Below are 14491 nucleotides of genomic sequence, written 5' to 3'. Positions count from 1 at the left end.
TATTTGATTTCAACTTGTGGCAGACAACCATGGAAAGTATATGGAACAGGTACTGTGCCAGTCATACGACAGTTAGAAACCGCTGTCATTTTTCTTTTTAAGCAGGTATTGGCGCTACGACAAATAAAAACCAAAGCCATTTTGCTTTTTAAGCGGTTTTTGGCCCCAATACAATTAAAAAACGATGTCATTTTGCTTTTAATGTTGATTTTATTCACAGGAAAATTAGAAATCGATGTCCCTTTGCTTTTTATGAGGTTTTTCGCCTCATGACAGTTAAAAATCAATCTTTCGCATTTGATATGTTACGGCCTTGTCATGGTGGAAGGGCTTACCCAGCTAACAGTGCCGCAACTGTTGACTGCCGAACTTGTGCAGTCATCCACATTGAACTATACAGATGATGTAATGTGTTATTGTCATTTACGTTAAGACGCTTACAGCATCATCTACTGGTAAAATCTTCGTTACATTTTGTTTTGGTTCCATGACGTTTGCGCCTGTATCAATAATATGTTGTTGAAATTTGACGTCATTCGGAGCAGTGGTTTCTTTCTACAACGTTTTGTAACTGGAACTTTAATTATGGGCATCCTTTACATAAAAAGTTATCAGACAACGCATGTAAATACTGTGTGAATAGAAAGAAACTGTAAACATTACATACAGAAAGAAAATGTGGGTAGTAAAATAATGTATAAACTTAGTATTTAAATTTTTAGTGCACCTGATAGTCAAAAGTATATATAAATACGAGGGCAGTTCAATAAGTAATGCAACACAATTTTCTTCTCAGCCAATTTTGGTTGAAAAAACCGGAAATTTCTTGTGGAATATTTTCAAACATTCCCGCTTCGTCTCGTATAGTTTCATTGAGCGCTGTACGGAGCTGTTAAAATGGCGTCTGTAACGGATGTGCGTTGCAAACAACGGGCAGTGATCGAGTTTCTTTTGGCGGAAAACCAGGGCATCTCAGATATTCATAGGCGCTTGCAGAATGTCTACGGTGATCTGGCAGTGGACAAAAGCACGGTGAGTCGTTGGGCAAAACGTGTGTCATCATCGCCGCAAGGTCAAGCAAGACTGTCTGATCTCCCGCGTGCGGGCCGGCCGTGCACAGCTGTGACTCCTGCAATGGCGGAGCGTGCGAACACAATCGTTCGAGATGATCGACGGATCACCGTCAAACAACTCGGTGCTCAACTTGACATCTCTGTTGGTAGTGCTGTCACAATTGTTCACCAGTTGGGATATTCAAAGGTTTGTTCCCGCTGGGTCCCTCGTTGTCTAACCGAACACCATAAAGAGCAAAGGAGAACCATCTGTGCGGAATTGCTTGCTCATCATGTGGCTGAGGGTGACAATTTCTTGTCAAAGACTGTTACCGGCGATGAAACATGGGTTCATCACTTCGAACCTGAAACAAAACGGCAATCAATGGAGTGGCGCCACACCCACTCCCCTACCAAGAAAAAGTTTAAAGCCATACCCTCAGCCGGTAAAGTCATGGTTACAGTCTTCTGGGACGCTGAAGGGGTTATTCTGTTCGATGTCCTTCCCCATGGTGAAACGATCAACTCTGAAGTGTATTGTGCTACTCCTCAGAAATTGAAGAAACGACTTCAGCGTGTTCGTAGGCACAAAAATTTGAACGAACTTCTCCTTCTTCATGACAACGCAAGACCTCACACAAGTCTTCGCACCCGAGAGGAGATCACAAAACTTCAGTGGACTGTTCTTCCTCATGCACCCTACAGCCCCGATCTCGCACCGTCGGATTTCCATATGTTTGGCCCAATGAAGGACGCAAGCCGTGGGAGGCACTACGCGGATGATTAAGTAGTTATTGATGCAGTACGACGTTGGCTCCGACATCGACCAGTGGAATGGTACCGTGCAGGCATACAGGCCCTCATTTCAAGGCGGCGTAAGGCCGTAGCATTGAATGGAGATTACGTTGAAAAATAGTGTTGTGTAGCTACAAGATTGGGGAATAACCTGGTGTATTTCAATGCTGAATAAAACAACCCCTGTTTCAGAAAAAAAATGTGTTGCATTACTTATTGAACTGCCCTTGTACATCAACAAGAAATTGTAAATCGTTGACAAATAGGCATAAGCGCGGTAGAAGACACTTAGTGTGAATAATAAATAACTTTATAAATAAACATAATGTTAATAGACAACAAGAAATGATTGTCAACAAATATACTGCAAAAACAAAATTGTTAATAAAAACAGTTGTTAATTTGTAATATTACTATTATTTTGTCCAAACGGTACCACTATAGAAGTGTTGTGTATAACACATCTGACCCTCTCCCCAAGATGCAAAGACCTCAAATGAAGAGGCCTACACAATTTATTTAGTTATGAAGGATGATGATAAGGAGGGGGGAGGGAAGTCGAATCTTATTGCTCCAGGTGGAGGGGAGGGGGTGTCCTGCCATTTTTATGTTCTACCATTGGTAGAGAGGTGTATCAAGTTATGTGTTCACTGGTCTGAGGTGTGCAGCTTGGGCAGGGGTTACCAGGATGACCTTGGATGTAACTCATATAATTGCCTTCGGTGTTTGGGGCTTTTCTGGATGACCTTGAACAATTCCTATTGATTCTCCAGGGATGGGAGGAGGAGAGGGAAGTGGGGGCTTAAGAAACCAGTAGCGACCGGTCTGGGGATCATGCCAGCATTGATGACCTACTGTCCCTCTAAATAGCGTCCCTTTATATTCCGTTATCTTCAGGTAAGAGACACTTTAAATCCAGAACTATGCCTGACATCCTGCTTTTGGTATAGCTAAGCTACAAGTTCTGTCTTTCCCTAAGGGGACGTATGCAGAAGGAGCTAGTATGTTGTCTGACAGTTCTTGAAAAGTATGCTCTTTGAATTTTAACAGTAAAGCTTTTCTTGATGCACAGCACCTCTCTTGGAGTGCCTACTAGGACCATTCAGTTGTTTTTCTTGTGTTCTTCAGTCCGAAGACTGCTTTGATGCAACACTTCATGCTCCGGGCATGGATGTGTGTGATGTCCTTAGGTTAGTTAGGTTTAAGTAGTTCTAAGCCTAGGGGACTGATGACCTCAGATGTTAAGTCCCATTGTGCTTAGAGCCTTTTGAACCATTTAGAATCTGATTGCTGTATTCATCTCTTGGTCTCCCTCTACGATTTTTACCCCCTCACTTCCCTCCAGGATTAACCTGGTGATACCTTGATACCTCAGAATGTGTCCTATAAACCGAGCCCTTTCTTTAGTCATGTTGTGCGCCAAATTTCTTTCTTCCCTAATTCTACATACTGTCTCCTCATTAGTTACATTTATCTACCAGTCTAATCTTCAGCATTCTTCTGTAGCTCTAAATTTGAAAAAAATTCTAGTGTCTTCTTGTCTAAACTGTCTATCGTCGATGGTTTACTTTCATACACGGCTACACTCAATACCAATAACTTCAGAAAAGACTTCCCGACAGTTAAATCTATATTCGATGTTAACAAACTTCTCTTCTTCAGAAAAGTTTTTCTTTCTATTGACAGTCAAAATTTTGTATCCCCTCTACTTCGGCCATCATCAGTTATTTTACTGCCCAAATAGTAAATTCCATCTACTACCTACAGTGTCTCGTTTCGTAATCTAATTCCCTCAGTATCAACTTACATAATTCGATTACATTCCATTACGATTGTTTTGCTTTGGTGATGTTCATCTTATATTTTCCTTTCAAGACACTGCCCACTCCGTTAAGCTGCTCATCCAAGTCCTTTGTTGTCTCTGACAGAACTACGATGTCATCGACAATCCTCAAACTTTTTATTTCTTCTCCCTGGTCTTTAGTTACTACTCCAAATTTTCTTAGGTTTTTTTTACTGCTTTCTCAGTGTATAGATTGAATAACACTCCCTTTTCAACCACTGCTTCCCATTCATAACCCATGATCTTGTAACTGCCGTACAGTTTCTGTACAAATTGTACCACTAAACTGCCTTTCATTCACCGTTAAATTAATATTGCTAGTGCTCAAATGCCTAATATTGGAACCCGTAATGAAATTCGTCGTTTTTTCTCTCTCTATTGATTCCATCTAGTAAGAGTCCCAGAAGAACGAGCAGTAATCGAAAGTAGCTTGAACGATGGCTGATTAAGTCACTTCATTCGTGGTTGAATTACGTTTCCTAAGGATTTCTCCACTGGATCTCAGAATGCTGTGTGTACGCAACAACTAGTTTTCTATGTGGCGGTGTCACTTTTGTCAGCCTCCGACGGTTTGTGATAAGTACTTTGAGGTTTCTTGATATTAATGATTCGTCGCCAACAATGCAATCGAACGGTAATGGCTCTCTTTCAACACTTACTTACAATACGTTACGTTTATTTACGGTTAGGGTCATCCGCCACTTTTTGTAGTAAGCACCGACACTATTCGGTTCTTACTTCATTTCTCTAATTTTATGGCTTTACAAATTTCGTTTGTACTATAGCATCGCCAACGGACAGCGTCACAGAGCATCCGACGTTATCCATGAGATCTTTTATGCACATCGTTAATAGCAATGGTCGTACAACACTCCATTTACGTCTAAAGATTTTCTCCCATTAAGGACGACGTGTTATGTTCTGTCTGTTAGGAAGTCCTGTACCCAGTCACAAATCTGGACCGATACGCTTTGCGCTCATATTTTGTTCTAACAGACAGTACCGAGCTGCATCGAGAGCATTCTGGAAGTTGAGGAACGTGACAGCAACCTGGATACCGATGTCTAGCCGGCCGGAGTGGCCGAGCGGTTCTAGGCGTTACACTCTGGAACCGCACGACCGCTACAGTCGCAGGTTCGAATCCGGCCTCGGGCATGGATGCATGTGATGTCTTTAGGTTAGTTAGGTTTAAATAGTTCTAAGTCTAGGGGACTGATGACCTCAGAAGTTAAGTCCCTAAGTGCTCAGAGCCATTTGAACCATTTTTGATACCGATGTCTACCGCAGACTGATTTATTGATTTACTTTACTGTTTCCTTTAGACCTACTCTATTTATACAGTGTGAAGTATAACTCCACCGATGAACTTTCAGAGGTTGATCAGAGATACCTTCTCAAAATTTTGGTATCAGAAACCCACGGTCTTTGGCGGCTCTTCACAGAGTTACTGCGTTTGGGTTGGTTTCTTGGCCAAGTTATCTTTGTACCTATACTGCATGAAGATAGTACACAACAGTGTAAATCTCGATGGTATACGTTGTGTGTCTTGTTCCGAATCCATCGTGTTCCATCCATTCATGGTAATTGCTGTTAACAACACTAATATCCACTGCACGCATCGTCCTCACTATTATATTCAGTTCTGCTCGGTTCTGTTTTGGGTTGACACACAGCAGTATGGTTAAGTTTACTGTTGAAGAGATGGCCGATATGCATCTCCTAGCCGCGCGGGGTAGCCGTGCGGTCTGTGGCGTCTTGTCACGGTTCGCTCGGCTCCCCTCGTCGCAGATTCTAGTCCTCCCTCGGGCATGGGTGTGTGTGTTGTCTTTAGCGTAAGTTAGTTTAAGTTAGGTTAAGTAATGTGTAAGCTTAGGGACTGATGATCTCAGCAGTTTGGTCCCACAGAACTTAACACAAATTTCCAACTGCATCTGCTGTGTGAGTTCACAGAATGCATTGGAAGAGCGACAAATCAAGTTATGCAGAAGTTTTCCGGCACCTATGGCAACCTCTTCACAACACGTTTGAGTGTTAGGGATACAAGACGCCCCAAATCGTTTTAATTTTGTGATGGGTCGTCCTTTCACCCTACAACGGACTTTCAGTAGCCGCGAGCTTCTTATTGAGTAATTATATTGTTTAACGTTGTCTACCCAGCCCTGAGCATCAAATCATCTGAGGTTCTACAAATGTTAAGTGAAATTTTAACCCTAGTTTCTAGGGAAAACGGGAAAAGAAAATCCGACTACAGAATATTTGAGTGATTGATCAGGGTTTGCACTTTACTGAATATTACGAAGGATTTCTCTCTTACACGTTATGCAACGTTACAAATCACAGGAGGAGGGAAAGCGTACTGGTATACACATTGTGGAGAAGTTTAACGAAAATCATTTATTCACAAAAGTGGAGCCCACTCCAGAACTCATGTAAAAAACTCGCAACACTAAAAAAATAATTAATGTAGAGTAATGAAGTTACGGGAATATATTTGTAAATGTAATATATTTAAATGATTAACACTGCAAGATCACAGGTTGCTGTAAGCAAGAGATACACCATTGCAAACGTGAAGTTTTTGTGTGAAGAAGAGCCAATCGCGAGAAACTCCGGGAGTAAAGCCCGCGCAGATAACGTTCCTACGCCCGCCAGACTAGCATCTGTAGCCAGGTTTGAAATTTCAACTCCCAGGTTTCTACTGCAAAGAAAAACAAAAAATTTTCGCCTGAATTCACCCAGTCGCATACGTTTCTAATCACACCAACATTCATTCAGTCCATCGGACATCCAGGTTTAGAACAAGTGTGCTGAATATCAGATGTAAAAATGAGAATAAAACACACTCAGTTTCGGCGCCCAGTGTGATCTTCCACCATGCACGTAAACTATGAGAAAAGTAGATAGAGAAAATATGCTCTGCCTACTTGATCAAGACACAGAATTATAAAACCACAAAATTTATGAAAACAGGATGATTGATGTATCTCATTGTTTCCCTCACAGGTCAGAAAAATGACGCCAGACCTATTACTATAAAGCTGTAATAGGCCAAGAGAGTTTTTAGCACATTTATTGACTTCCTTGTCCCGTCTAATTCTCACTGCGAATCACAAGAGGGAACCCGAAGCTCTTGTGAGCTGTACGAAAATTCTCTTAATTACTTCTCTTAAAATGTTATCTGCAGTAACATTTCTTAATTGACACATGACATGCCATTTAACTGTTATCAAAATGTTATGCACAAAAACACCCTCCAATTGACACACGGTCAATCCTACTTTCTCAGACACGTACACCAGGTAATTGATGTACTCCAGACAAATGAGATTTCGGTATACCGGCATGAAATATTCCTCGAAATAAGTCATATCCCAACATGTGAGTATGTGCATATCTCACATGAATGGTCGGTAGAAATGCAAATATCGTGTGACTGTCGTCGGGTAGACCGTTCGTGAGGTGCAAGTCTTTCGATTTGGCGCCACTTCGGCGACTTGCGCATCGATGGGGATGAAATGATAATGATTAAGACAACACAACACACAGTCCCTCAGCAGTCTGTCGCGCTGACCACTTTATTTTTTTCATTTTGTTCGTTCTTGATCGTTGTGTTTGGTCGTTGTGGACGTCATATGACATCAGGTCAAGTTCGTTTGTTGATCCTTCCACTCAGTTTTTTTTTTTTTTTATTAGAGAGGCCAACCAGTTCTCTGTCCGAACACGCTGAGCTACCGTGCCGGCAACCACTCAGCTACCGGGGGCGGGCGAATGACCGATATCTTAATATGGTTTCATCTAGGATAAAGAATACAGAAATAGTAGCAAATAGTAGATAAAAATGTGCTCCTCGCACGGAATAAATATAAATAAATGACTATTCTTTTTTCAGCAAAGGAGAAACAGAAAAAAAAATCATTCCTAATACAATGACATCCTTCGAAAAGTAACGAAGAAAACTATGCGCAAAACACTTTCCCACACAAGTTATTATGCAGTGCATAGCCTTAGCATGTCACTTCGTTCTTTCTGGAGACGTAGCCTGTGGTTTGGAACGCGACAATCACGCTGGGCAGAGTCATACTCTTTCTTGTCGCAGGGCTGTCCTTCGGACAGGGACGCGATGATGGGAATAAGATGAAGAGTCTACACAATTCGTCCCTTACGTAGACCTACACTCCCACTAAAATATCACATCAAAGCCACCCAAGGTTGTAGACCTGCACTGTCAATCAATAAATCGCTGTTCCATCGTAAACACCATTTCTTTATTGCAGTATGTAGAGGGCGACTCCACACCTTTTCAAGAAACTGTCTTTGGCAGGGTGCTTCATATTGCTGCAACGTTTCACATCATATCCACGAGTAGTACAAGGAAAATAATTTGTTAAATAGACGACGATAGCAACACCCATCATCTAACAGTTATCAAGCGTCCAGGCTCTGTTTAAATGTTACTCTCATTATATGCTAAATGCAGAGCATGTTGCGAGAATATCGACAGTTAGTCAGTGCCTGTCTCATCTCTCAGTCTTCTGACTTCTCGTTGGACACAGCTGCATCGTATCGTAAGCAGTCATTAGTCTCTGATCCAATTACTATATACTCAGTGGCATACCATGAGAAAATAAAAAGCGAAAGGTTACCATAGCATCCAATTTCCATTGTTCAGTCTTCATTATTGGCGCAGCTGCCTCTTGTCACGCTAACTGCAGTCTCAAACCGTGCCCAAGGTCCACCTGATGGGTGGCAGACGTAGCGCTGGCCTTCGGACAAGGAACTCCATTCACGAGCACCGTGGCGGCAAGTGACAGGGGCAAAGAAAGCCGCTGCTAGCCTGAAGAAAGGATCTGCCCGGCTCAAGGCTCATTGGAGATCAGATGGGCTGTAGAAGCGAGACTCTGGCAGGGGCGTGGGTGGCCAGGAGCTTGTTGTCGCGCTGGCGGAGGCGTCATTCTCTTTGATCCAGTCTGGCCTTCAGCTGAACACGTGCTCTCAGCTTTCGCTGGCTGTTCGAACTTGGCGAGGAGCAGCGAGCCGAGCTGTTGGACGCTGCCGTCGCCGTATGACTCCCGTCTTGCTCCTGCCGACCAGCTGGCAATCGCAGCAGCGTCCCAACGTTACTGACAGTGCTGATCCATTCTTCCACGTCACTGTCTCCAGTGTTGCACCATACTTCATAACAATTTTGACAGATAAGTCTTACACTATATACAACCGGCCGGCGTGGCCGACCGTTCTAGGGGCTTCATTGTGGAACCGCGCGACCGCTACGGTCGCAGGTTCGAATACTGCCTCGGGCATGGATGTGTGTGATGTCCTTAGGTTAGCTAGGTTTAAGTAGTTCTATGTTCTAGGGGACTGATGACCTCAGATGTTAAGTCCCATAGTGCACAGAGCCATTAAAAAAAAGGACTATATTCATGTTTTATATTTTTAATTTTATGGCCTTCATTGGACCACTGTAGTCAGTTACACAAAGACTTATACAGATTGTTGTTATTCCACAGTACAATACAATTCAATAATAATTAAATAAGGAATTAAGGAATTCAATAGTGCAATAGTTATAGAGGGATTGCTGTTATTTATTATTATGTGAAGGGTTTCCTGCTCTTCTGTCTGCCCAATACATCTTCGTTTTTCCAGGTATTTTCTTTCCTTCTTCGTATGAGATCACTATTCCTGCAGCCTATTTTAAGTCATGTACTGTAATTTGGCGTCCGCTACTCGTGGTCTCGCGGTAGCGTTCTCGCTTCCCTTGCCGGCATGGTAGCTCAGCGTGTTTGGTCAGAGGGCTAGATGCCCTCGTTAATGAAAAAAACTGAGTTAATGGATCAACAACGAATTGAAATGGATGTCTTTCGACGTCCGCCCCGAGCAGACACAACGAACAAAATGAGATTAAAAAAAAAAAAAAAGCACGGCGTCCCGGGTCCGATTCCCGGCGGGGTCAAGGATTTTTCTTGCCTCGAGATGACTCGGTATCGTTGTGTCGTCCTCATCATCATCATTCATCCCCTACGCTCCGTCACGGAGTATGGGACTTCATCACACTATAATTTGGAGTCATATTTTTCTTAATTTCTGTAATCGTTTTAATGTTTCTCTTGTTGTTTCACAATTTTTCTGTTATTCCCTTACTAATTTTGTTTCTGGTGTTCTCATCAGTTGTCCAAAGAATGACACAGGCTTCTTCCCGGCCGTGCACATTACTGGTTCTATTTTCTTGTACACTATTTCATTCGAAACTATTCTCCATTTACTTGATATTGTCTGTTTATGCATGTCCTAATTGTTCTTCTTTCTATCTTTAGTATTTTGACAATTTCTGTTACATTAGCTGTTTTGAAGATTTTTTCAGCTGCGTGCGTCGTTTCTGGTTGTGTAACTGCTATAAAATGTTTTAATTTTGCATCTATTCATATGACACAGTAGAGACCTCCTTACACAAGGCTCTAACAAAAATTTGGATAATAGAACAATTCCCCGAACACTGGACCACGGCCATCATACACCCACTACACAAGAAGAGGGATAAGAGCGGTCCAGACAACTAGATAGGAATCTCTCTTCTAGACTGCACATACAAGATTTTATCCAAGATCCTAAACGGTAAAAACAAAGCACAACTGAAACAGACCATAGAGGAGCTGTGCAGAGCAGATTATTAGTTTAAAATTGATCATGGCATCTACATGAAACGGAACATACAGTTTGCAATAACATTTTTAGATTTTAAGAAGACGTACGACTGCCTCCATACGCCTTCAGTACTAAAAATTTTAAGGGTTCTGGGACTCCATCCAAAACTAATTAAATTAATAGGACTTACTCTGACCAACACCAAATCGAAGGCTAAGTATAGAAATCTTTGAAACATTCCTTTTAAAAACAGGCTTAAGACTGTTTGCTCAACAGTACCCTGGAATACATAATGAGAGAATGATGCAAGGATAACCCAAAGAACAAAAGAACTGGAAGTGCTAATAATAATGTAAGTTCGAACGGCTTGAGATTCGCTGATGATACTGCTGTCCTAGCCAACAATGTTCAAGAAATCAGGCAAGTCAATTTACTACAAGAAATACCACAGAAAACTGGCCTTAGAAAATCATTTGAAAAAACAGAGCTTATGCTGACTCACCACTTGTAAAGAAAATTACAATAGGAGAGCAAGAAATCACAATTGCTGATAAATTTAAATATTTAGGTGAAATCGTAACCGACAATCTAAATGAGAAAGTATCATGGCAAAATAAAATAAAATCTGAGTAAAAGAAAATTACATTACTAAAAACACAAACAACAAAAAAAGTGGGTTCTAAAACTATTTGTGTGGTACCACATGAACCGAAATATGCTACGACACCTTTTGAAAACCTTTCACAACAAATTCACTAATTTCTAATACCCAAAGTGACCCTCTTCTCTTAGTGTCACAGTCACAAAGAAATTCCAGTGGTCTCTCTCACTCTCATTACGATTCAGAAGTAAACACACATTAATACCCAGTAACGACATGCCTCATCTGGAAGCCTTACTCCTTGTTGGCACAGTGTTCACAGAACCAAGCACATTATTAAAACAATGAGCGAAAGATGTTGCGAGCTTACTTCTCTCTTAAGCTTGTTCGACTAATTTCCAACTTTTCAATATCTTGCTTTGAGTCATGTACCTGTAGGTTTCATATCTGGTTCACCGTGATCCTCGATAATTTCATTAACACCCACCGAAAGATTCCAATCAAGACTCCTGGCATAGGGACACCAGATGAAAGTTAACCGTTTTGTTGTGGAGAAAACTATGCTCTTGCCTGTACTTGCTTAAAACCCTCTGGCAACGCTCGTATTTTTTCTTTACGCTGCCCTCGTGATTTTGTGGATTTTGTTGTTTCTATACTGGTCCACAAGCAGGGGAAATCCGACACCTGACATCGGCATTATTAAAAGAGGTAGTCATTGCAACTAGCCTGAATGAAAATGGCGCAATGGATAACTGGGGAGTGGAGCTTGAGAGTGCTACCTAGAGAACAGAGCGCGCCCTATTTTGCACGTTACTAGGCAAGGGGCTGGAGGGTTCACACGCTGATGTGTCGGTTCCTGCGTTCCATATCTTTTATTTTAAATGAATTCTTTTAACTTGACTCCTTTGTTATTTCTAGGATATGTTAAAGATTTATGACCATTCATAACCTATTTATTTTAAACATAATCATTCGACTTTACAGCGATTACAGTAAGTATTCCAGTTTACAGTGTTTACATTTTGACAACTTATAGCTCCGCTATATTGTATGCTAATCTGCACGCACATTATTGTTTTAGGGGCAAGACGGAACTGCGTTTGGCCAAATGTGTACCACCAAATTCTACCATTTCTTTATATAGAACATCCACTATGTGAGAGGAGGATAACGGGCAAACTGGGAACCAGATACATTAACACAGGGGGTCGAAGGAGTTTAGCGGGGTGATGTCTCTTTTGCCGCTACTTCAAACTCGTGCCCTTCGGCAACGAACGATCGACCACGTGGAACTACAGTAGACCCAGCTACAAAGGAAGCGGAAACGACAACTAATTTAACTATGCCGTAAGGTGGCGAATTAGTGTGACCGTTCGATGTTATAATTTGGCTACCCAATGCTCAACCACCTGCACTATTACTAGCATGGGCCAGACCACGTGTTCCAAGACACCCTTCACACAAATAAACATTTTATAGTTCAATTTTTCGACAAAAAAATCACTCGCGTTGTAATATAGTGCTTTGCATTCGATTTGCGCGATAGAATTTATACATTGGAACTATTGATGAGACATTGCAGCTTGCGACACCACGTGGCTTTGTAGAAAGGATCGGAACCTACTCAGTATTTCCACACAGAATTTCCGAAATAAACGAGAAAGCAAGCATTACGTACATTCATTTCCCTACATAATCTGAAACTGAAAATAAAAGAATTAGTTCAAATATTCAAATACCTTTCTTCCTGTGAACATCGAGACAGACTGAGGGCACATCTGCTCACTTACCCGTCTTCTGTAGAACTCTTAGAATATGGTGGACACCCGGAGATCTTCCTGGGCCCCGGTGGAGGGGATGGTCATACCACTTGGCCGTGACCAACCCCTCTACCCCAAATCTTATAATACTGGAACGTCTTTGACTTCGACCTGCCTGTGCTGTATCTCTGATCCCCTACCCAGGAGTAAGGTTGGCACTACAGAACTACTTCTGCTGTTTCCCAACTAGTATTTGGCCACGCTTTATGGAAAGGTAGAAGGAGGATTATCAAAGTTCACGTGCAGATTCACAGTCAAGTACAAGAAATACATGATACAAGACATATATAAATATGTATAATGAAGCCTAACGCATTCTCCGCCCGTCCACATGGGGTTCCGTTGCCGGCCGCGTCGTGCAATATGCCGCGCAGCATTAGCCGAGCGTTCTAAGGCGTTGCAGTCCTGGACTGTGCGGCTGGTCCCGGCGGAGGTTCGAGTCCTCCCTCGGGCATGGGTGTGTGTGTTTGTCCTTAGGATAATTTAGGTTAAGTAGTGTGTAAGCTTAGGGACTGATGACCTTAGCAGTTAAGTCCCATAAGATTTCACACACTCGTGTAATAAATTAGCGGTGGAGCCGCCCCCGTTTGTACTTCCTGGTGCGAGCGAGCAGCGGAAACTGCTGCTTATGGAGCGGAAACTACTGTACCGTTTCACTACATCATATACATTTACCGTATGTAGCTCTAACTCACAATCCTGTATTTGCTCTGATTTAATATATACTGTGTGAACAGTAGGTACACCTACCAAGTCCTGCTGAACAGTTTTTATCGACTAAATCACAATCGATGATGTTCAGTGTGCCATCTGTTCAGCAATAACGGTCCACCTGTCCGACAGTGGTGGTAGAGCAATCAATTGCTGCTTTGCCCTCGTCTTCGCACCACTGGTTATTCATGACACACACACACACACACACACACACACACACCGTCGCCACGCTCACGCTCGTTGGTGGGGTATTCTCCGACTCATTCTTTGCACTCGCGAACTGATTATCTACCGACGACTCGAAGATTACTGGTGAAACGTCACGATCTACGCCATTTGGCGCCTCTGCCTCTCTAATTACTTTTGTGTTTGCTCTACCTCGTTCATTCGTCTCCGCTACTGATGGCAGGGATACATCTCTCCTTCACTTATTTTCTTCAGTTTCGGCACAAATTTTCGTGTACCGTTCTTGAAGCCTTTCACCTTAGTTAGCTAATTCCGCGTTTTGCAGCTCCAACGTTGTTCCTTAGTCGTTTAATTTAATGCTCTGTGGCTTCGTGTCCGTTCCATGTGCTTGCGTCTCCGTTCATCGAACCTTTTTCTGACTCAGTCTCTGTGCTTGCAACTGTTGTACCGTGTAGCTTTGGAGTTGAACACAATCGAAACTGGATGAGGTCTGTGTGACACAGCTTCTGTGCCGGTGTATACACCAGCCGCCACGATGGGGAGCGCCCGCTTGAGCTGCTTGTGTGGTCTCTTGACCTGCCGACGGGGAGCCTCAGAGGAGCTCAGACACAGGGATTCTATCGCTCTGGGGCTCACAGAAGCAGCACTTTATATTTACGGAACGGCGCTTCTCTGCTGCGAGTCGACCCGTACGCGCACCGGTAACTTCTCTCTATAATTCAAACTACCTTGTCTCCGAGCACTTAGTTCGAACAGGCTTGGTGATTGTACACTGACCAATCACCGAGCTGAGTTTGCCAGTAATAGCAGGCGTCTCCTCCAATCTGAAGACAGGAGA

General features: G+C 42.6%; 1 protein-coding gene across 1 annotated transcript in view; it reads right to left on the bottom strand.

Moving 5' to 3' along the window:
• Positions 1 to 8546: 8546 nt before the first annotated feature.
• LOC124721286 overlaps positions 8547 to 14491 on the bottom strand; it is a 46471-nt gene continuing 40526 nt past the window's right edge. Inside the window, exon 4 of the mRNA XM_047246195.1 lies at positions 8547 to 8781. Within this exon, the coding sequence (XP_047102151.1) occupies positions 8547 to 8781 (235 nt within the window). The remainder of the gene's footprint in view (positions 8782 to 14491) is intronic.

This window comes from Schistocerca piceifrons, chromosome X (assembly GCF_021461385.2).
Source record: "Schistocerca piceifrons isolate TAMUIC-IGC-003096 chromosome X, iqSchPice1.1, whole genome shotgun sequence".
NCBI classification, from domain to species: Eukaryota; Metazoa; Arthropoda; class Insecta; order Orthoptera; family Acrididae; genus Schistocerca; species Schistocerca piceifrons.
The sequence above is the reverse complement of the archived record's forward strand: the minus strand, read 5'-3'. Positions and strand labels throughout refer to the sequence as shown.